This window comes from Petromyzon marinus, chromosome 57 (assembly GCF_048934315.1).
Source record: "Petromyzon marinus isolate PM22_M1 ecotype Great Lakes invasive population chromosome 57, UKy_Petmar_22M1.pri1.0, whole genome shotgun sequence".
Classification (NCBI taxonomy): domain Eukaryota; kingdom Metazoa; phylum Chordata; class Hyperoartia; order Petromyzontiformes; family Petromyzontidae; genus Petromyzon; species Petromyzon marinus.
In genome coordinates this window covers 2355832-2378892 of record NC_133723.1, presented here as the reverse complement: position 1 = coordinate 2378892, position 23061 = coordinate 2355832, and the positions used below count along the sequence as shown (strand labels likewise).

General features: G+C 58.9%; 2 protein-coding genes across 4 annotated transcripts; both read left to right on the top strand.

The window, feature by feature from the left end:
* Nucleotides 1-4944: 4944 nt before the first annotated feature.
* Nucleotides 4945-22734, top strand: LOC116955028 (E3 SUMO-protein ligase PIAS3-like). 3 transcript variants are annotated; one of them, XM_076052630.1, is made up of 16 exons: nucleotides 4945-5050; nucleotides 8923-9066; nucleotides 9799-10255; nucleotides 13198-13282; nucleotides 14144-14194; nucleotides 14534-14624; nucleotides 15375-15509; nucleotides 16115-16220; nucleotides 16543-16616; nucleotides 16951-17111; nucleotides 17755-17879; nucleotides 18332-18515; nucleotides 18859-18983; nucleotides 19677-19805; nucleotides 20943-20980; nucleotides 21426-22734. In XM_076052630.1, exons 1-16 carry the CDS (start codon nucleotides 5027-5029, stop codon nucleotides 22323-22325), a joined length of 2829 nt encoding a protein of 942 aa, XP_075908745.1. In that variant the 5' UTR covers nucleotides 4945-5026; the 3' UTR covers nucleotides 22326-22734. The 3 variants fall into 3 exon arrangements, with proteins under 3 accessions (XP_075908745.1, XP_032831859.2, XP_075908744.1); XM_032975968.2 differs by having other exon boundaries at nucleotides 21402-22734; XM_076052629.1 differs by having other exon boundaries at nucleotides 4974-5050; nucleotides 8926-9066; nucleotides 21402-22734.
* LOC142905689 (uncharacterized) lies at nucleotides 11176-13191 on the top strand. The gene has a single exon (XM_076052631.1). The coding sequence runs from the start codon at nucleotides 11567-11569 to the stop codon at nucleotides 12578-12580; it is 1014 nt and encodes a 337-aa protein (XP_075908746.1). The 5' UTR covers nucleotides 11176-11566; the 3' UTR covers nucleotides 12581-13191.
* Nucleotides 22735-23061: the final 327 nt, after the last annotated feature.

Genomic DNA, 23061 nt, shown 5'->3' with positions numbered 1-23061 from the left:
ACACCTGGGCCTGTCCCGTGACCTCCTGCCAGCGGGCGTTCGACACTTCACGTGGCCTCAACGTGCACATAGCCTGGCACAAGCGCCGTGGTGACCTCACCGCCACTTAGTGGCAAATGGCAGGTGTTGTGGTGACTTGTCGATGACTTGTACCAGCGGTGGTCAAGATCGGCCTCTGTTGTGGAGGAGGGTCGTGAAGCAGCTGGAGGCAGTCGCACAGATACACACACAGTGGCGATGTTCACACACCACAGCAGTTACTCGGTTGAGGCTGAGTCGACCTAGGGCAGGCCCAGGAGCGGTTGAAATAATCGTCACCGGTGGTGGCCGTGAGCGGGAATCGAACTCCGTTTGCCGGGTTCGTAGCGCAGCGCGCAAACCACTACACTACAATGCGTTACGCTTCCACACACAGACACAGATACACACAAACACACATTTATTCACACACAGATACACACACACAGATGCACACAAACACACACAGATACACACACAGACACAGATACACACAAACACACACACACAGATACACACAGACACACACAGATACACAGACACACAACAACAACCGCCATTCGCCACTAAGTGGCGGTGACGTCACCACGACGCTTGTGCCAGGCTATGTGCACCCTGAGGCCACGTGAAGTGTCGAAAGCCCGCTGGCAGGAGGTCACGGGGCAGACCCAGGTGCCACGGGTCGACTGACTGAGATGACTGGCTGATGCACCACCTGTGCCCCCTACTGTGCCAACCTGCTGTGCTTTAGCCACCCGGCGCTCCGCTCGTTGTTATGAGCGTCGCTCCTCCGCCCTCCGTTGTTGTTGGAGGGCGACTACCTCCAACTGCCCAGTAGCGTCCTTCACGAGCCTCCTCCACAGAGGCCGATCTTGACACCGCTGGTACCAGTCATCGGCAAGTCCACTCAGCTCCACGTCCTCCTGTACCACATCACTCCATCTCCTCTCTAGCCCGTGCCGCGCCCGCTTAGTCCCCTCAATCCGGCCGAACAAAAGCTGTTTCGGCATGCGTTGGCTGGGCATGCGGGCTACATGACCTAGCCATCGCAGCCTTGCCCGCCGGAGGAGCTCACCGATGGGACCTTGCCCAGATCTTTCAAGGATTTGTGAGCTCCTCACACAATCCAGTCTGGTTAAACCCAGGATGGATCGTAGGCAGGCCAGCCTAAATGTTTCTAACCGGCGAAGATGTTCCATTAGGGGGGTCCACGTTTCGCAAGCGTAGAGAAGGGAGGGAATGACCGTGGCCGAGAAGACCTGAAGCTTAGTGCGGAGCGACAGACCAGGTAGCTTTCACACAGCGTTACGCAACCGATTAAAAGATATTGCCGCTCTACTGCTTCGGAATGAGACCTCTGCTGTTAAACTGGAGCCAGTCATAAGCACACTGCCCAGGTATGGGAAACTCTCCACTCTCTCCACAACTGCCCCATCACCGATTGGGAGTTGTGGGGGTGGAGTGTCCGATGGTACAAAATACCCAGGCAGGTGCTTAGCTTTGGTGGGGCTGATGGTAAGGCCCCACCTCTTAGTGGCACGCTCCAGTCTCAGCAGCAGCGTCTCCAACTCCTCCTCTGACTGAGCAGCTATTACCAAATCATCAGCATACATAACGTGGTTGAGCAATAGGGAGCCATGCCTTGACCGCACCCGGGCATCGATCAGCCTCCCATTATATCTGTACCATATGGAGATTCCCCCGGTACAGCTATTGAAAGCTTCACGAACTACGTGGTCAAAATAGATGTTAAATAATGTGGGAGCCAGAGGACATCCCTGTCGCACCCCAAGGTGTACAGGGAATGGCTCCGACTCCCGGCCACGTAGTTTTACCCGGGCCCGCTCACCATCATGAATGTCCTTAATGATTGTGAGCAGAAGGTCAGGTACTCCAAAAGTACGAAGAACGACCCAGAGCCCAGGCCTACTGATAGAATCATAGGCCTTGACCAGGTCAATAAAGCAGAGATGTAGGTCTTGTTGGAATTCCCTACACCTCTGCTGTAGCAGACGGACAGAAAATATGGCATCTGTGCAGGACCGCCCTTTCCTGAAACCGCATTGGGGCTCCGCAAGCCTCTCCTCAGCGTGCTTGGCAAGGCAATGCTGAATAATCCTTGCCAGGACCTTTCCCGACACACTGAGGAGTGAGATGCCCCTGTAGTTGTTACAGTCTGTGCGGTCCCCCTTCTTAAAGAGGGGGACCACCAGGGCATCCTTCCAATCCTGCGGAACCCGTCCAGTGGTCCAGACCGTTGTTATGATGTCATATAGGGCAGTCTGTGCACAAACGCCACCCTCCCTCAGCATTTCGCTTGGGAGATCATCTCTGCCCGCTGCCTTTCCTGGTCTCAGACTCCGGATCGCCTTCAGTACTTCCTCAACAGATGGCACCTCAGCCAGCCACTCACAGGGGGTGACTTCTTCCAATATTTGAGGCACCGCAGCCTCAGCAGGGTCATCCTCACTTTGTGCCACGATGTTTTCCTGGCTGAGGGATTTTCCCTCCCCCAGGACCTCACAGAAATGCTCAGCAAATCTGCAAACCTGTTCCTGGGGGTCGGAGATTGGATCACCGTTTTTTCACCTAATGATGGTAATAGGTGTGGCGCTGCAGGTTACTTTTTTGATGGAGTTAAAAGTTTAACTCGTGGTTTCGTGGTAATTAATTGAAGGTGGAGGGGTCACCAGCCCCTCGCACCCGTCCAGAGCCCCCGTTTAGCCCCTGTGGTGGACACATGCCATGAGAGGAGGAGCCAATCAAAATTGGATCTCCCCCCACAGCACTGTCCACGACAGAGTTGCCCGTCCGGCACCGCGAGGAGGTAGGGGGTTGTTTTGCCGGACACACACAGACATACACACAGACACACAGATACACATACACAGCGCGCTAACCACTACACTACAATGCGTTACGCTTCCACGTGCGCGGGTCACGTGACAGATTTGACGTCACAGCTCACTTGCCGTGCAAAAAAGTGCTCCCCCCCACAAAAAAACCCGTGTATTTTTATAATGTTTGCATGGTGTACAGTCTGGAAAGTACCCACATGGCAAATTTCAAGTTTGTTGCATGTCGGGAAGTACGCTAAACATTTTGAACAGACACATAATTTTGCCTTTTATATATATATGGAGATAGGTTGACCATTGCACAGCAGAGGGAGTGTAAGAGTCAATGAGAGTGTGAGCGTTTGTTCCCGTCCCGGCTCTGAATGGTTTCCTTCCATAGATAAAACACCCTCAGGTAGCACCCCCACTTAGATGACCCCCCAGGTAGCACCCCCACTTAGCTGACCCCTCAGGTAGCACCCCCACTTAGATGACCCCCCTCAGGTAGCACCCCCACTTAGATGACCCCCCAGGTAGCACCCCCACTTAGATGACCCCCCCTCAGGTAGCACCCCCACTTAGATGACCCCCCAGGATAGCACCCCCACTTAGCTGACCCCTCAGGTAGCACCCCCACTTAGATGACCCCCCAGGTAGCACCCCCACTTAGATGACCCCCCAGGATAGCACCCCCACTTAGCTGACCCCTCAGGTAGCACCCCCACTTAGATGACCCCCCAGGTAACACCCCCACTTAGATGACCCCTCAGGTAACACCCCCACTTAGATGACCCCTCAGGTAGCACCCCCACTTAGATGACCCCCCCCAGGTAGCACCCCCACTTAGGTGACCCCCGCCCCCAGGTAGCACTCCCACTTAGATGACCCCCCCCCCAGGTAGCACCCCTACTTAGATGACCCCCCAGGATAGCACCCCCACTTAGATGACCCCCCAGGTAGCACCCCCACTTAGATGACCCCCCCTCAGGTAGCACCCCCACTTAGATGACCCCCCAGGTAGCACCCCCACTTAGATGACCCCCCAGGATAGCACCCCCACTTAGATGACCCCTCAGGTAGCACCCCACTTAGATGACCCCCCCTCAGGTAGCACCCCCACTTAGTAAACCCCTCAGGTAGCACCCCCACTTAGATGACCCCCCCTCAGGTAACACCCCCACTTAGTAAACCCCTCAGGTAGCACCCCCACTTAGATGACCCCCCCTCAGGTAGCACCCCCACTTAGTAAACCCCTCAGGTAACACCCCCACTTAGATGACCCCCCCCCCAGGTAACACCCCCACTTAGCTGACCCCCCTCAAGTAGCATCCCCCACTTAGATGACCCCTCAGGTAGCACCCCCACTTAGATGACCCCCCAGGTAGCACCCCCACTTAGATGACCTCCCCCCCTCAGGTAGCACCCCCACTTAGTTAACCCCTCTCCCCCGTCAGGTGAGTTACCCCCCTCAAGTGACACCCTAAAATTACATGACCCCCCCCCACCCCGTGAGACCCCTCCATCAGGTGACAGCCCGCCCCCACCCTCAGGTGAGAGCCCCCGCTGAGGTGACCCCCCCCCACCCCCCTTAGATGAGACCGCCCCTTCCAGGTAGTTCCCCCTTAGACGCCTCTGACCCCCCCCCCCCACCGTGACCCCCCCCCCCGCCTGGTCCCCAGCATCTAACTGGACGAGTGAACGTTTGCCGCTAATGGCGAAGTGCGTGGGGGGGGGCGCCTCTGTCGCCTCGCTCCCTCCGAGCCACCGACCGCCATCTTGCGTGGGGAGGATCCCCAAGAGCGCGATTCGGGGGAGTGGAGGCGGCGCGGGGGGGGAGGGGCGTGAGGTGACGTCATCGAGGACCGACTCAGCGCGCCCCCCCACCCGCTCCCCCGCAGGGACTTGCGGGTGTCGCCTCCCCCCCACGCCCCTTACCAACATGGCCGCCAAAGACCTACGGCACGCGCCCGGCGACGTCACTCGCCGAGCCCGCGCTGGATCGCGTGTCTTCGCGCCCCACGTGACGCATCAAGGACCAATGGGGGCGCGCGCCTCTGCGCTTTGGTGGGGGGGGGGGGTAGAGAATGTGGAGGGGGGGGCGCGTGACGTCGCGGCCAAGTGCCCCGCCCCCCGCCGCCGTCGTCGCCGGGGACGTCAGAGCGATGTAGAAGATGGCGGAGTGCGCCGAGCTCAAGGTACGCGGAGTTGGGACCCCCAGTGGGGGGACCCCGGGGGGACCCCAGGGCTCGGGGACCCGGGGAACCCTAAGACCTTCCCTCCCCCCCTCCTCTTCCCGCCCGTGGGCTGCGCGGCGAAGGCTTGCGGGGGGGGGGGGGGCAGGCGGCGCGCGACTCCCGCGGCCCGGCCTCAACTCTCGAATAGCGGAGACACGGGCCCCGGGAGAAGGCGGCGTGAGGGGACCAGGGGGGATCAGGGGCCCAGCAGTCAGGGGATCAGGGACCCCCTGGGAGCAGAGGCCCCGAAATAAGGAGACCAGGACCTCGGGATCGGGGGGCCCGGGAATCGGAGACCCCCATATAAAGGGGACGGGGATCCCGGGATCGGGGAGACCCCCGGTTCGAGACCCAGGTTCAGAGGTTCCGGGATTAGGGACCCAAAAAAATGAGGAACCGCGAGATAAAGCGACCCCCCGCATCGAGGACTCCTTGGACGAGGGCTTCCAAAATCACGGGGACCCCGAGGTTAGGGCACCCAAGAACGAAGGCCCTCGACTGCGATGAAGGGAATCGGGGATGCAGAATCGGAGTTGCACGCCATGAAGCAGAGACGCGGGATCACAAAACCCAGCGAGCCCGAGAGCCGTGCTGGCCGAGACCAGGGGATCTTAAACTAGAGAAAGAGGGTGACCACTAGGACCCCCCAAACCCCGTAAACCCCGTGAGGACTTCCTTGTGGCCCCGGCTCCGCCTCGCTCTCGCGGTGGTGGGGGGGGGGTAGATGCTCACGGGAGTTTCTTGTCGGTGTCGGCGAGGCCCTCGGTGCCCCGCGCCACGGGGGGCCTGGCGCTCCTCCGTTGTTCTCGTCACAATGGTTTACATTATTATCGTCGCCGCTGGCTCGCGATGTCCCCTCGGCCGATTGCGTTTCTTCCGCCAAAGAGGCCGGGGCTCTTCGTTGACCGCGATCACCCCCGCGCCGTGTGGGTAAACAAGGCGCGCGGGTAAACAAGGCGGTGGCGGTGCTGGCCGCGTGCCAGGCGCGGGGCCGCCAGCTTCACGCTCCTGGAGACGCGGGATGGTGGTGTTGGTGGAGGTGATGATGGTGGTGGTGTTGGTGGTGATGGTGGTGTTGTTGGTGGTGATGGTGGTGGTGGTGTTGTTGTTGGTGGTGGTGTTGGTGATGTGGTGGTGGTGATGGTGGTGCTGTTGTTGGTGGTGGTGGTGATGGTGGTGCCAGTGGTGTTGGTGATGATGGCGGTGCCGGTGGTGGTGGTGTTGGCGATGTTGGTGGAGATGGTTGTTGGTGATGGTGGTGTTCGTGGTGTTGGTGGTGCCGTAGCGTAGCGGTTAAGCGCGCCGTGCTGCGAACCCCCGCCGTACCGGGTTCGATTCCCGCTCGCTCACGGCCACACCACCACCAGTGTTGACGGATTATATTTATCTTAAGCGGTTCCTGGGCGACTTTGCCTAACAGTCTGTTAAGGCTATATGGGGGGGGGGGGGTATATCTGTTTTAGCTGCACCACTGTGGGGAGTGGTGGTGTAGCGGTTAGCGCGCTGCGCTACGAACCCGGAGATCCGAGTTCTCGATTCCCACTCGTGGCCAACACCGGTGACAATTTTCTGAACCGGTCCTGGGCCACTCTCCTGGGTCGCTTGGGCCTAAAATGAGTACCTGGTTCGGTGTGTTGAGCCATCGCCACGAGGGAGACAAAGGCGGCCACCCACCTCGTGTGCCGTGCCGGCCTTTAAATGTGCTCGCTAACAGCCCTTGCCCTCACAGTCTGGTTAGGCTACCAGGGGGTCTTTGTCTTTCCATCGTGTCTGTGGTGTGAATGTGGTCCTGGCCCGTAGCGAGTTCGCCGCTTGCTGCAGACGTTTCGCCTCTCGAATCGTGCAGGCCGCCCTGGTTAATATAGACTACAGCGGACTGTATTGACTAACAGAAGATCCAATACTGCTTCACACGGTGGCCGCTTGTTTGAAAGATCACGTGACATTCTAATTTGATCTATTAACTCGCAAATCACTTAATTGGAAAGCCGGGCAACAAGCATCGCCCACACATTACTGGCATTGCTCATGCCCCGCTCTCTGGCTGATTGCTGTGTTCAACCCTGTGCCGCAACGAGACAGGCGCCACGCGGGTGCGGGGGAGAAGTTGTACTGAGATGTACTGCATGGGAGGGAGGGGTGTCCCATCGAGGTGATACACTGCATGGGATGGTGATGGTGCTGTCCGCCAGCGTGGTGGTGCTGATGGTGCCGCGTGAGATTCTCTTGTTGCTGCTGCTGCTGCTGCCCCCCGCTTGCTTTTGATGGTGCTTTGTGGCCCGCCGGCCTCTCGGTGCCGGCTCGTCGCTGTCCGACTTGCCTCGTGGTGCTCCCCGCAAATATGATCACCGCCTGCCGCTCGCCCGGTGTGCCAGTGGTGCTGTGGTCGTGCCCGACGGTGCTGCTTGTGCTCCCTGTATTCCGGTGCTGCTTCTGCAGTCTGCGTGTTGCGACTGTCCAATTGTCTGATGGTTGGCCATCTGCCTGTATTTTAATAGCATTGATGGTGCTGTCCGCTTGTTTGCTGGTGCTGTCTGCCTGTCCTGTGCCATTGATTCGAAATATCGACGTCCGTTTCGCCATCCAACCGTCTCGCCTTGACATTCCGTCTCAAAGACGCTAGTGTAACCGTCATCCGCATGAGAGAACGTCAACAGGCCGACGATGCACACATCTCCTTCATAAAAGGAGGACAAGGAAGGGCATAGTGCGACTGGCCATGCAACCCAAACTACGGACCATATCGGAAACCACTGTAGCCTGCGCTCCTTCGACCGGAGGAGGAACAGCAAAACTACACGAACTCTCCTGAGTCCCTCTCATCGCTCGACATTGGCATTCAGCTACTAACCATATTTTGACGTGGAAGAATAGAATAGAGTGGCCAGGGGCGGAGCCAGGATTTTGACTTTGGGGGGGGCTGACTTCAATATTCTGAGATATCTCAGTGTGTAATGTTTTCCAATGGGCGCCACAAATGTATAAAACAAATTTTATTGGATTTGAACGCGGAGTTTATTGATAGGTCGGAGCCGCTGATGTGGCTAATAAGTTCGAAAGGCTGCCGCTCAAGCAGCCTGCAGGGCAGCACAAGGTAGCAGCCTGCAGGGCAGCACAAGGTGGCAGCCTGCAGGGCAGCACAAGGTGGCAGCCTGCAGCATTTTGCAGCAGCCGAATATCCGGTTATCCTGATTACCGACTTTCCCAAAATTTCAGGGGTGGCTAAGCCCCCCCCAGCCCCCACTGTGGCTCCGCCCCTGAGAATGGCATTGATGGTGCCGTCCACTTATCTGTGCTGTCTGACGGTCTTATGGCATTCATGTTGCTGTCTGATCGTGCCGGTGGTGCTGTCCTAATGTCCGATGGTGCTGATGGTGCCATCTCTCCGTCATGGTGGTGACCATTTATTTTGCCGATGGAACCGGTAACACTGACTAAGTTGTGCACCTGTTTGAAGGTACCGGGCGCCGGTCTGTGTGGCGGTCGCGTTGATTTTAGTCACTGTGGTTTGAGCTCTGCTCGCTGGTGTGTGCGTGCATGTCTGTGCGTTTGTACGTGTGCGTGCATCCGTGCGTATGTGCATTTGGGCGTATGTGTGTGCATCTGTGCGTATGCGAGTGCATCTGTGAATGTGTGTGTGCATCCACGTGTCTGCGTGCATGCGTGCGCTCGTGTCTGTGCGTACGTATGTGTGCTCGTGTCTGTCCGTGCGTCTGTGTGCCCGTGTTGTGCGTGCGTACGTGTGCGCGTGTGTCTGCGCGTGCGTCTCGCCCTGCCCTCCCCACCACCCACTGACGACACCGGTCGCTGGCCGGTGCGGTGGCACCCCGCAGCAGATGGTGATGAGCTTCAGGGTGTCGGAGCTGCAGGTGCTGCTGGGCTTCGCAGGGCAGAACAAGAGCGGGCGCAAGCACGAGCTGGTGACACGCGCCCTGCAGCTGCTGCAGGCCGACTGTGGCCCCGCGGTTCGCATGAAGGTGCCCATGAGTTCATTATTCCAGACAGGGAGTTGCAGAGTTTTTGTTGACTGAAGAATTTGAGTTCTCACCCAAGTTAACTGGATGAGAACTCAAGGGACCAAGGATGGGTCTCATTTGCAAATGTGAATGAACGAGTGGATGATTGAGTGACTGAGTGGATGAATGAGTGGGTGAGTGAGATGGTGGGTGAGTAGGTAATTGAGATGATTGAGTAAGCGAGTGGGTTCAAGTTTCAAGTTTGTTTAGTGTAACCAGGTGAGAACTCAAGTGGCCAGGATGAGTCTCATTTGCAACGGAGACCTGGGTCACTAAAATTACAAAAGCAAAACAAATAATATGAAGTACAGCATTGAAAAATAGAAAACAGGGCAAAAACAACTGGACCCCACCTCGCAAGAAATCAAAATATTTCCAAAAACGAATCAACGTTAAATTCCCCGTAGCGTAGATGATGTTTAGACCGATCACGCCACGAAATTAAGTTGCAGAAACTTTTAACAGACATAGGGGGTGACAATTGTACTGATATGTAAGCAGAGGAGTAAGTACGAGCAGAGTAACGGGGTTCACTGAGCGAGTGGCTGGATCATCATCGATCACCCTGACTGCCGCTGTACGCCGAGGTCTCCCGAGTGCTGTGAGAGTGCCGAGCGAGTCACTGCTTCCCGCACTGCTGCGAGGGTGAGTCCGTGTATCCCCTCCCCCGCTGCCTGTGGCTCCTCCGCGCAGGTGCAGGAGCTGTACCGGCGCCGCTACCCGCGCAAGCCGACCGCCGCCGTGGCGCAAGCGGTGGCCGAGTACCCGTACCACGCCGCGCTGGCGCTCTCCCAACTCTACGAGGCGGCCTCCGCCCCGGCGCCAACCCCCCACGAGCTCCTGGCGCCGCCGCCCCCTCGCAAGCTTCCGGCGCCACCGCCCTCCTCCTCGTCGACCGCGCCGGCGGCGGCGACGGTGCAGCCCTCGGGCCACGCCAAAGCCGCGTCGCAGCAGCAGCAGGCAGGGGGAAGAGGAGGAGGGAGGGCCCGGGCACCGGCTGCATCCCAGACCCCCGACGGCACAGCGCCGGCCCCGGCGCCCTCGCAACCGGTCGCGGCGAGCGACCCGCGGGCGGCGGCGGCGCCCGTGCAGCTCGCCCACCTGCCCTTCTACGACGTCCTGCACGAGCTGGTGCCCCCCACGGCCCTCGGTGAGTGTCGGGAGAGGACCGCCCCCCCCCCCACGACCAAGCCACTGCCAACACCGCAGCGGTATTAGCCGCTGCTTCGCCATTAATTGGCGACGCTACCCTCGACTGTCCGGAGTTGCTGTGAATCGATGGCTCGTTTCAGGCCGCAAGCTATCGGTGCTCTGTACTACGTCTGGATTTTGTCCAGATCACCGCACCAAGTGCACTCAGCGGGTCAGTACCTGCTGAGTACACGTGGTGCGGGCACTGCCGTCATTATGGCGCTGTAGGGCAATCGTTGTGAGGGAACGCACTGCTGTGAGTTTCCCATTTGAGTTATTTGCAGTGTAACTTTCCGAATTTGGCAAATGTGCACCGTGACACCGGTCCACTGTAGCCTCCTGCTCAATTCGCACGATGTCGCGGGATCTTTAACTTTGACCGCGAAGCAGTACTAACGGGGCCGGCCCACCAGATTCAAACCATAACAAGTGGCAAACTTATGTAACAAACGACAAACGCGTGACAGCCTGGCTGCGTCACCGCCCGATTTGGAAACGCATGTTAGATTCGTACCAGTGGAACGGGCGAGACGGAACGGGACTGACGGAACGAGACAGTTTAACACGTAGGCTTTCGCGACCAGTATTATTCGTAATAAAGGTTTTTGGTTTCGATTTAAAGCTTTCGTGACTGCAAGGATTCATCTTCTTTGGTTCTTTCGGTAAAGTCACGTAGAATGAGAATAAAATGATAAATTGATTAAAAAAAAACACAATAAAATTCTCACGACGTTTCGGCCACAACACAAGTGGCCATCTTCAGGTGAAAGGAGCAGACCTGTCGGGACGACAGATTGAAGCTCTGTCGTCCCGACAGGTCTGCTCCTTTCACCTGAAGAATGCCACTTGTGTTGTGGCCGAAAGGTCGTGAAAATTTTATTGTGTTATTTTATTAATTTATCATTTTATTCTCATTCTACGTGACTTTACCGAAAGAACCAAAGAAGAAAGGTTTTTGGGTTAGATCGCGTTATTTATAAATGTGTCGCAACCCTCCACCACCCGACACGACCGATCAGTAAAATGTGTCACGTTGACAAAAGACAAATAGTTCACTACTTTAGCCCACCGGTGTGTTGAAGAGTGGATCCACAACATTTAGAATTTGAGTACGACGTTTCACTGGAAATTACATCCAGAATCTTCGGGCGTTTTGCCAGAATAGTGAAGCCATCCACCTGTGTCCGATCTTAAATAGTGTAGGATGACGTCATCATTGTTGAACCCCACGAGGGTTCGAGATCAGAGGCGGAGATAGGGGTGGGGGTGTATGCAATTATGTAGCGAGACAGACGGAACGAGAGAGACGGAACGAGAGAGACGGAACGAGACGGACGGAACGAGAGAGACGGAACGAGAGAGACGGAACGAGAGGGACGGAACGAGAGGGACGGAACGAGAGGGACGGAACGAGAGAGACGGAACGAGAGAGACGGAACGAGAGAGACGGAACGAGAGAGACGGAACGAGAGGGACGGAACGAGAGGGACGGAACGAGAGGGACGGAACGAGAGAAACGGAACGAGAGAGACGGAACGAGAGAGACGGAACGAGAGAGACGGAACGAGAGAGACGGAACGAGAGAGACGGAACGAGAGAGACGGAACGAGAGGGACGGAACGAGAGAGACGGAACGAGAGGGACGGAACGAGAGAGACGGAACGAGAGAAACGGAACGAGAGAGACGGAACGAGAGGGACGGAACGAGAGGGACGGAACGAGAGAGACGGAACGAGAGAGACGGAACGAGAGAGACGGAACGAGAGAGACGGAACGAGAGGGACGGAACGAGAGGGACGGAACGATAAAGACGGAACGAGAGAAACGGAACGAGAGGGACGGAACGAGAGGGACGGAACGAGAGAGACGGAACGAGAGAGACGGAACGAGAGAGACGGAACGAGAGGGACGGAACGAGAGAGACGGAACGAGAGAGACGGAACGAGAGGGACGGAACGAGAGAGACGGAACGAGAGAGACGGAACGAGAGAGACGGAACGAGAGGGACGGAACGAGAGAGACGGAACGAGAGAAACGGAACGAGAGAGACGGAACGAGAGGGACGGAACGAGAGGGACGGAACGAGAGAGACGGAACGAGAGAGACGGAACGAGAGAGACGGAACGAGAGGGACGGAACGAGAGGGACGGAACGAGAGGGACGGAACGAGAGGGACGGAACGATAAAGACGGAACGAGAGGGACGGAACGAGAGAAACGGAACGAGAGGGACGGAACGAGAGGGACGGAACGAGACGGACGGAACGAGAGGGACGGAACGATAAAGACGGAACGAGAGAAACGGAACGAGAGAAACGGAACGAGAGAGACGGAACGAGAGGGACGGAACGAGACGGACGGAACGAGAGGGACGGAACGAGAGGGACGGAACGAGAGGGACGGAACGAGAGGGACGGAACGAGACGGACGGAACGAGAGGGACGGAACGAGAGGGACGGAACGAGAGAGACGGAACGAGAGAGACGGAACGAGAGGGACGGAACGAGAGAGACGGAACGAGAGGGACGGAACGAGAGGGACGGAACGAGAGGGACGGAACGAGAGAGACGGAACGAGAGGGACGGAACGAGAGAGACGGAACGAGAGGGACGGAACGAGAGAGACGGAACGAGAGGGACGGAACGAGAGAGACGGAACGAGAGAAACGGAACGAGAGGGACGGAACGAGAGAGACGGAACGAGAGGGACGGAACGAGAGGGACGGAACGAGAGGGACGGAACGAGAGGGACGGAACGAGAGGGACGGAACGAGAGGGACGGAACGATAAAGACGGAACGAGAGGGACGGAACGATAGAGACGGAACGAGAGTAACACGTGAGACAGAACAAGCGAGACGGAATGAGAGAAATGAGTTAGACGGAGCGCGCGGTGTTTTGCAGTGGGGAACAATGGACAGCGCTACCAGGAGACCTACTTCACGTTCGCACTCAGCAGCCAGGACATCTCCATGCTGAGTGGCAGCAGGTGCGGGTGTGTGTGTCTGACGGTGTTGGGGTGTGAGTTGAGGGTAGTGTTGTGTAAGCATGAGTGTATGGCTCAGTGCGACCGTGGGGAGCGGTGGCGCAGGGGCTAACGCGTTGCGCTACAAACCACCTGGCAACCAGAGTTTGATTCCCACTCGACGGCCACCAACAGCAGTGATGGCGATTATCCGAACTGGTCCTGGGCCTACCCTAGGCCAAAGCAGCCTGATGCAATGTGTAAACATCACCACTTGGGAGACAAAGGTCGCCGGGTGTGGTGCTGACCACCTACCTCATAATAGGGCTGCCGTGCTGGCCTCCATAGGTGCTCGCTTAAAAGCACTGTGCTCAAACAGTCTGTTGGAGGCTGCACACGGGAGATCTTAGTGTGTGAGAGTGCTGAGGGGTGGTGTAGTGGTTAGCGCTACGCTGCTCGACGAACCCGACGACCGAGTTCGATCCCCGCTCACGGCCAACACCGGTGACGATTATCTGAACCGGTCCTGGGCCTCCCCTAGGTCGACTCTGCCTCAATTGAGTACCCGGTGCGATGTGTAAAAACATTCCCACGAGGGAGACAAAGGCGGCCGGGTGTGGTGGCTGGCCACCCACCCCCTCGTTTGCCGTGCCGGCCTTCATAGGTGATCGTTAACAGCACTTGCCCTAAAAGTCGGTTCAGGCTATACTGGGGATCTTTGTCTGAGTATGGTGCTGTCTGCTCTCTGCGTGGGCTACCGCTGGAGGGGATCTTTCTTTTGGTGAGTGAGTGAGGGAGTGGGCGAGTGTGAGAGTGCGGTGCTGTCGCCCGCCGTGTAACGCCCACGTGCTATCGCCGTCTCGTTGTCGCTGTCCGGCGCCGCAGGGACTACTTCCCGGGTGACGAGAGCGACTTCCCAGTGCAGCTGCAGCTCAGGTGAGCGGTCGGGCCTGACCCGGCCACTGACTGGGGCCATCGCGCCAACACCGCAGCAGTTCTGCACGTGGTGCCGGCTTTTGTGACCAGTGTGACGACGCACAGTTGGTTTGTCGGGTCAGACCTCCGCGCGAGTAAAACATTTCTTGTGGTGCACCACCTCCACCACCACCCGGCACAGCCCAGATGTCACGTGACTAACGCACGTGGCCCCGTTGGTCACTGCTTCAGCAGCGCTACCGGTCATGCCCCCCAAGTCCTCGCGGTGGCGCGGCGGAGGCCGCATCTGTGTGCGCGTTGCGCTGAGGCCCGGTGCGTTTTTGTCGGCTGTGGGCGCAGGTTTTGCCTGGCTGATTCCGGCACCGCCCAGGATGATAACTTCCCTCCCAACCTGTGCGTGAAGGTCAACGGGAAGCCCTGCATGCTGCCGGTACTTATTCCACATTCCACACTTGCTCACTCACTCAACGCACACTCCACACTCACTCCACACTCACTACACACTCACTCCACACTCACTCCACACTCACTACACACTCACTCCACACTCACTCTACATTTGCTCTACACTCACTCCGCACCGCTGGGCCCCATCAGAGTCTCACTCTGCACAACAACAACAGCCGCTGAGTGGCGGTGACGTTACCACAATGCTTTTGCCAGGATAGGTGCACTTTAAGGCCGTCACTTGGGGGGATCGCTGACAAGAGGTCATGGGACAGACGCAGGTATCACCTATGCTCGCCTTTGGCAACTTGCTGTATTTTAACCACCCAGCGCTCCGCTCGTTGCTTTGAGCGTCGCTCCTCCACCCTCCGTTGTTGTTGGAGGGCGATTGCCTCAAACTGCCCAGTAGCGTTCTTCACGAGCCTGCTCCATAGAGGCCGATCTTGACACCGCTGGTACCGGTCATCGGCAAGTCCACTCAGCTCCATATCAGTCCATCTCTTCTCCCGCCTGTGTTGTGCCCGTTTAGCCCCCTCGATGTGGCCAAACAGAGGCCGCTTGGGCATGCGGTGGCTCGGAATTGCGGCTTTTTTTCGGATAGAGGGAAGGTCACTCGCTCACATGCGTTCATTACACCCGATCACACCCCTCAACGCTCGCACCCCAGATCACCGTAGCCACTCGGGTCGCCTTTGCTCCTCGCTAACGAGCGGCGTCGTGCCCCCGTCACCAGGGTTACCTGCCGCCCAGCAAGAACGGGGCGGAGCCCAAGCGGCCGAGTCGACCAATCAACGTGACCCCGTACGTGCGTCTCTCCACCTCCACGCACAACCACGTGAGCGTCGTATGGACCTCCGACTACGGAAAGGTGAGCGGTGGCGATGGGGTGGGGTGGGGGGGCGCTTGAGGTGGCTACTGCGGTGGCAGAGCGAGTGGCTTGCGATCGGAAGTTTCCGAGCTCGATCACGGCTTCAGGGGGGAGTGGACTCATCATCATCCCTCCCTCTGGGGTCAAATACAACGAGCATCACTTAGCGTGGGGGAGAAGGTAACGGTGGCTGTCCTATAAAATACACTCGCCCCAAGCCATAGGAATGTGGAATCTCCACCACTGGCTCTGCAGCGCTGCTGTGAACAGGCGACGAGCAGCACCGATGCCTCGGTGCACACGCGAGCAGCAAATCCCGCTCTGGCTTTGGACAAATATCGAGTCGGGACCCAGGGGCGAGGGTTTTACGAATGCCTTCCCACTGACGCTGAGCGTGTGCGTCTGCAGCGGTGCGGTATAGCACGATGACCCTGACCCCCCTCCCCCGCATTTCCCCCACACCCGCGTAGCCTTCCCCCCCAAACCACCCACGCACGCATGTATGTATGCATGCGTGTATGGATGTTGAACTTCTTCGGCACCGTACGTAGCCAACCGTGCTAACAGAGGTGCTTGCCGCCCCACCCGCGTAACCCCTCGCACAGAGCTTCGCCGTGTCGCTGGCGCTGGTGCGCCACCTGACCTCGGCTGCGCTGCTGCAGCGACTGAGGAGCAAGGGGACCCAGGAGGCGGCCGTGTCGCGTGCGCTCAGTGAGTGCGGTGCGGCAGCAGCGTGCGTGGCGGTGTGCGGGGTGCATTAGCGTCGGGGGGTAATGTGTGTGTGTGTGTGTGCGCGTCTAAGTGTGTGCACGCGTGTACATGTTTACCTGTGCGTGTGTGCGCGTGTACATGTTTACGTGTGTGCGCGTGTACATGTTTACGTGTGCGCGTGTACATGTTTACGTGTGCGTGTGTGCACGTGTACATGTTTACGTGTGCGCGTGTACATGTTTACGTGTGCGTGTGTGCGCGTGTACATGTTTACGCGTGTTTGTGCGTGTGTGTGTGTGTGTGCGCGCGCGCACGTGAGCAGTCATGGAGAAGCTGCGATTGGACCCTGACAGCGACATCGCCACCACGAGCCTACGCGTGTCCCTGCTGTGTCCGGTGAGAGTGAACGATGAGAAGGATGCTAACACGCAAACGAATCGAGGATCCGCGCGTGACTTTTCGCCCGGCGATATGCGGTGGAGCTTACCGCACGTGATTTAGGTGTGTGAATTAATGATTGAGTGAATTATTGTACGAATGCATGAATGAGGGATTGACTGAGCGTATCATGAATTCGCGTGTGTTCATTCCAGTTGGGGAAGATGCGGATAAGTCAATGAGTGACTGCAGGAGCGAATGACAGTGTATATGAGTGACCGAAAAGGTGAGTGAATAAGTGACTGAGCGAGTTAAGGATTGGCAACCTCGCCCACCCCCCCCCCCCTCCCAGCTGGGGAAGATGCGGATGAGCGTGCCGTGCCGGGCGCGCTCCTGCTCGCACCTGCAGTGCTTCGACGCCGCATTGTTCATCGCCATGAACGAGAAGAAGCCGACGTGGGTCTGCCCCGTGTGCGACAAGGCGGCGCCCTATCTCAGCCTGCTCATCGACGGGTCGGCATCGCCACCAAACACACACGTACACACACGTACACACACACACAAAAAAGACAAAGATCCCCCATATAGCCTTAACAGACTGTTGGGGCAAGTGCTGTTAGCGAGCACCTCTGAAGGCCGGCACGGCACACGAGCGGGTGGGTGGCCAGAACCACACCTGGCCGTCTTTGTCTCCCCAGTGGCGAAGTTTACACACCGCACCTGGTACAGTACTCATTTGAGGTTGAGTCGACCCAAGACTGGTTCAAGTAATTGTGACTGGTGTTTGGGCTTGAGCGGGACTCAAACTCGGGTCGCCGGGCTCGGAGCGAATCGCGTTAACTGCTGCACTTACCGCTCCCCACCAACACACACACGTACGTACACACACACGAGGGCGCCAGGCCACACACACAGAAACCAACTAACACATACAAACTCCACACACAAAGGCACTTGAGTCTGGAATCGAACATCTGTCCTTCTTGATTTGAGGTACAAGTATTACCACTGCATTGCCACGCTGCATGCCATGTGTCACATGCCTGGTCTCAGTGTGTCTCTTTGTCCCCATCTGTTCCCAATGTGTCCCCGTGTGTCCCCGTGTGTCTCCGTGTGTGTCTGTGTGTCTCCCTTTGTCCCCGTTTGTCCCATGCAGGCTGTTTGTGGGGATCCTGTCGGAGTGCGACGAGGTGGAGGAGGTGGAGTTTGGACCCGACGGCTCCTGGGTCCCCGCTCCGCACGGCCGCGAGGAACGTGCGCACACACGCACCGACAGAGCAGGTGGCGTGAGCGCACACGCCTCCCCCGTGTAGCCCACACAGGCCACCGGGGCACATGCTGTTTGCGAGTAGCGGCGCACGGGGGGGTGGGTGGGCAGCACCACGCCCGGCCGCCTTGTGGCGAATATTTATTAATCGCACCAGGTACTCGTTTGAGGCTGAGTCGACCTAGGGGAGGCCCAGGACAAGGTTCAGATCATGGTGTAGGTGGCCGTGAGCGGGAATGGAACCCGGGTCGCCGGGTTCGTAGCGCAGCGCCGCTAACCGCTACACTACCGCTCCTCACGCTCGCACACGCCGAGATCTCCTGCGTGGAGACTTCACGCATATTCACACGCGCACATTCACGTACACACGGAGAGGATTGCTCACTCGGTCAGCTCGGCAAGCAACGGTGGGAGTTGCAGTCTTTCTCTCGTGTAACCGGCGTTTGTCTCCGCTGGCCTCCCCCAGGCCAGGCCGACAAGCCCACGGTCGCCGGGGGAGATGACGCTGCCTCGGAAGACGGCGCAGGTGCCAGTTCGGAGGTCATCGACCTGACCCTTGACCCCTCTTCAGACGAGGATGAGGAGGGGGGTGGCCGAGAGGGTGGGCGCCGCTCGAAACGACCACGACTGTCCGCACCCAGCAAGGCCGGGTATGCACTACCGCCCCTCCACTACCGCTCCTCCCCTACCACCTTACCACTACCGTCCCTCCACTACCACCCTTCCCTTACCATCCCTCCACTACCTCCCCTCCACTACCTCCCCTCCACTACCGCCCCTCCACTACCTCCCCTCCACTACCGCCCCTCCCCTGCTGTGGTGTGTAAACATCAGCACGAGGGAGACAAATGTGACTGGGCGTTGTCCTGGCCACACCGCTACCTAATAGATCTGCCACGCCAGCCTCCATAGCGCCTCACTAACAGCACTTGTTCCCAAGTCTGTTGAGGCTACATTTTATATCTTTATCTTTCCTTGTATGTGTGTGGTCAGAGCGCTGAGCTCACTTCATTCGCTGGGCTCCAGCCGCAGTCCGGCTCCTCTCGACTCCAGCTTCCTGTGTGTCTCTCCGCAAGACTACCCTCCCCTCTACCACGCTGTCCCACCGGACCTGCAGGGTGAGTCACTCACCCACTCACCTACCCACCCACTCACGCTCGACTACCCCCTCCCCCCTACCACGCTGTGGCACCGGACCTGCAGGGTGAGTCACTCGCCCACTCACCTACCTACTCACCCACTCACCTACCTACTCACCCACTCACACTTGACTACCCCCTACCACGCTGTGGCACCGGACCTGCAGGGTGAGTCACTCGCCCACTCACCTACCTACCCACCCACTCACACTCGACTACCCTCCCCTCTACCACGCTGTGGCACCGGGCCTGTATGCCAACCGCTCACGGGCTCACGGTGTTTGTGTAACCGAGTGTGTCTGTTGTTGTTGTGTGAGCGGGCCTTCATGTGTTAGTGCAGGGAACATGGTGTTTGCGTGTCATGTATCGCGTGTGTCGTGTTACCCACTCGTGTCTCTGGGCAACACTGCCGTGCGTTGTGTGTATCACGTGTGTCATGTTGCTCACTCGTGTCTCTACCGTGCGTTGTATCGCGTGTGTCATGTTACCTACTCGTGTCTCTGTCTGCGCAGCGCTCTGTGTGTATCGCGTGTGTCATGTTGCCCACTCGTGTCTCTACCGTGCGTTGTATCGCGTGTGATGTGTTGCCCACTCGTGTCTCTGTCTGCGCAGCGCTGTGCGTTGTGTGTATCACGTGTGTCGTGTTACCCACTCGTGTCTCTGTCTGCGCAGCGCTCTACTTTGGGCGCCCGCGGATCAAGAGGGAGGCGCTGACCGACTCCTCGCCCCCCCCGCCCCCCCTCCTCAAGCCCGTGCCCCCCCCTCCACGCATGCACACGGACACAGAGACACCGAGCTCAGGTAACACTCACTAACCTGTAACACTCACTAACCTGTAACACTCACTAACCTGTAACACTCACCTGTAACACGCACTCACCTGTAACACGCACTCACCTGTAACACGCACTCACCTGTAACACGCACTCACCTGTAACACGCACTCACATGTAACACGCACTCACCTGTAACACTCAATCACAACACTCACCCCTAATACTCGCAGCACGCACCCATAACACTCGCAACACTCACCCGTAACTCACCCGTAACACTCACTAGCAACAGTCACAACGCTCACCCGTAACACTCACTAGCAACAGTCACAACGCTCACCCGTAACACTCACTCACAGCACTCGCCCGTAACACTCACTCACAATATTCACCTATAACACTCACCCGTAACTCACAACACGCACCCGTAACACTCAGCCATAACACTCACCCGTAACACTCACTCACAACACTCACCCATAACACTCACCCGTAACACTCGCCCATAACACTCACCCGCAACACTCACTCACAACACTCACCCGTAACACTCACTCACAACACTCACCCGCAACACTCACAACACTCACCCGTAACACTCACCCGTAACACTCACCTATAAAACTCACCCGCAACACTCACTCACAACACTCACCCGCAACACTCACTCACAACACTCACCCGCAACACTCACTCACAACACTCACCCGTAACACTCACAACACTCACCCGTAACACTCACCCGTAACACTCGCTCACAACACTCACCCGTAACTCTCACTCACAACACTCACTCCCGACACTCACCCGTAACACTCACTCACAACACTCACCCGTAACACTCACTCACAACACTCACCCGTAACACTCACAACACTCACCCGTAACACTCACCCGTAACACTCGCTCACAACACTCACCGGTAACTCTCACTCACAACACTCACCCGTAACACTCACAACACTCACTCCCGACACTCACCCGTAACACTCACTCGCAGCACTCGGCTGTGGAACTCTCTCGGCGCACTGTGCGAGCCGGCCGTGCGGTGTGCAGGAGAGGCTGACGCGCTCGCTGTGTGTGTGACGTGTGTGACGTGTGTGACGTGTGTGTGTGTGTGTGGTGTCTGTGTTTATGTGTTTTTGCGATGATGTGGAAACAGGCCTGGATCTCTTCTCGCTCTTACAGAGCGACTTCCAGGTGGGGTACACACGCTGGCAGTCGATCACTCGCTCTCATTCACTCGCTCATCCCACTCCTCTTTAGTCAGTCATTTATAATAAGTTTCAGTTGGTCACAATCACTTGTCCGCCCATTTACTCATTCATACGCTCTCAATAATTCGCTCTTATTCACTCTCATTCACTCCCGTTATTGTCAGTCACTCACAATCACTTTTATTCGCTCGCACACCCATCAACTCATGAATTTGCTCTCGTTCAGTTAGATTCACTCATTTGCTCCCTCATTTGCACGCTCTCACAGCCACAATCACTTACTCACTCATTCACTCGCTCGCTCACTCATTCTCCCTCCCCTCCCTCCCCTCCCTCTCACCACCGCCTCTCCATGTTGCTGTGGTGGTGCTGCTGGTGGTGCGGCTGGTGGTCCTGACGCCCAGGCCTTGTGCCATGCCTCTCTGCAGCACTACAGCCCCTCGCTGGGCATGGGGTTGGGTTTGGGCGCCATCGCCGGTTGCGGCGGCGGCGGCGGCGCGGCCGGACGGGCCGCCGACAGCCCGGCGCTGAGCCAGTCGCCGGGTTTGAGCGCCACGGCCGCGGCGACCGCAGCGGCGGCCGCCGCCGCCGCTGCGGCCGCGGCCCACTTCTACCCGTACGCCGGCGCCACGGGGCTGTACGCCGCCGCCGGTACCGTCACGGACGCGCTCGCCAACCCCGGCGCGCTCTCCCTCTCGGCAACCGCCGGCACCACGGGGGGGCTCATGGGGCTCGTGTCACCGCACCGCAGCGCCCAGAGGGACCTGCACCACCACCACCACAACCGCCACCACCGCCAGCAGCAGCAGCCCTCCATGTCCAACATCAACAGCAACGGGCTGCGGGATCCCTTGGGCGGCGGTGGCAGTGGCGGCAGCAGGAGTGGCGGCGGCAGCAACGGCCTCCGCGATTCGCTAATGCTGGCCAGCAACGGACTGCGGGATTCGCTGATCGGCCGGGGCTCCGGCGGCGGGGGCGGCAACAACGGGCTCCACGATTCGCTGATGCTGTCCAGCAGCGAGCTTCGCGATTCACTCATCGGCGGCGGCGGCAACAACGGGCTCCACGATTCGCTGCTCCTCGCCAGCAACGGCCTGCGCGACTCGCTCCTGTCCAGCGATGCGGCGCGGCAACACCAGCACCTCCAGCACCACCACCAGCAGCAGCAGCAGCATCACCAGCAGCAGCATCACCAGCAGCAGCATCATCAGCACCAGCAGCACCAGCAGCATCAGCGCCGTGTGCAGCACTTTGGTCTGGCGAACGGCGCGGCGGTGGCGGCCGGCCTGGGGCTGTGTGTGGACGACATGGTCTCCCTGGACGACTGAGGCGCGCGCGGGGGGGAGGGGAAGTCTACTCAGTCACTTTACGTCGCTCGGTGTGGCCGTGCAAGTCGTGTATTATTGTGTGGGCCCCACACCTGGGTAAAGCGAGCAGGGGGCCCCTGGTGGAGCGAGCGAGCGGGACCCCGGTGGAGTAAGCGGGGCCCTGGTGGAGCGAGCGGGGCCCCGGTGGAGCGAGCGGGGCCCCGGTGGAGCGAGCGGGGCCCTGGTGGAGCGAGCGGGGCCCCGGTGGAGCGAGCGGGGCCCTGGTTGTAGCGAGCGGGGCCCTGTTGGAGCGAGCGACCGGGGCCCTGGTGGAGTGAGCGACCGGGGAGGTCCCTGGCGGAGCGAGCGGGCCAGGGGGCCCCTGGTGGAGCGAGTGAGCGGGCGGGGGGGGGCTCTGGTGGGGGGGGCCCAGGTGGAGCGAGCAGGGGGGCCCCTGGTGGAGTAAGCGAGCGGGGGGGGCCCTGGTGGAGCGAGCGAGCAGGGGGGACCCTGGTGGAGTGAGCGAGCGGCGGGGGGGGGGCCCCTGGTGGAGCGAGCGGGGGGGGGCCCTGGTGGAGCAAGCGAGCGGGGGGGGGCCCCTGGTGGAGCGAGCGGGGGGGGCCCCTGGTGGAGCGAGCGAGCGGGGGGGGGCCCTGGTGGAGCGAGCGGGGCCCCTGGTGGAGCGAGCGAGCGGGGGGGGGCCCTGGTGGAGCGAGCGACCGGAGGGGCCCTGGTGGAGCGAGTGAGCGACCGGGGG

Bases quoted from the DNA above. Each gene is read 5' to 3' on its own strand.
- LOC116955028 (XM_032975968.2), top strand. From the start codon at position 5,027: ATGGCGGAGTGCGCCGAGCTCAAG. The intron at 14,625-15,374 runs GTACTTATTCCA...CCCCGTCACCAG, and splicing joins GGAAGCCCTGCATGCTGCCG to GGTTACCTGCCGCCCAGCAA. The intron at 19,806-20,942 runs GTAACACTCACT...ATGTGGAAACAG, and splicing joins CACAGAGACACCGAGCTCAG to GCCTGGATCTCTTCTCGCTC.
- LOC142905689 (XM_076052631.1), top strand. From the start codon at position 11,567: ATGCAATTATGTAGCGAGACAGACGGAACGAGAGAGACGGAACGAGAG.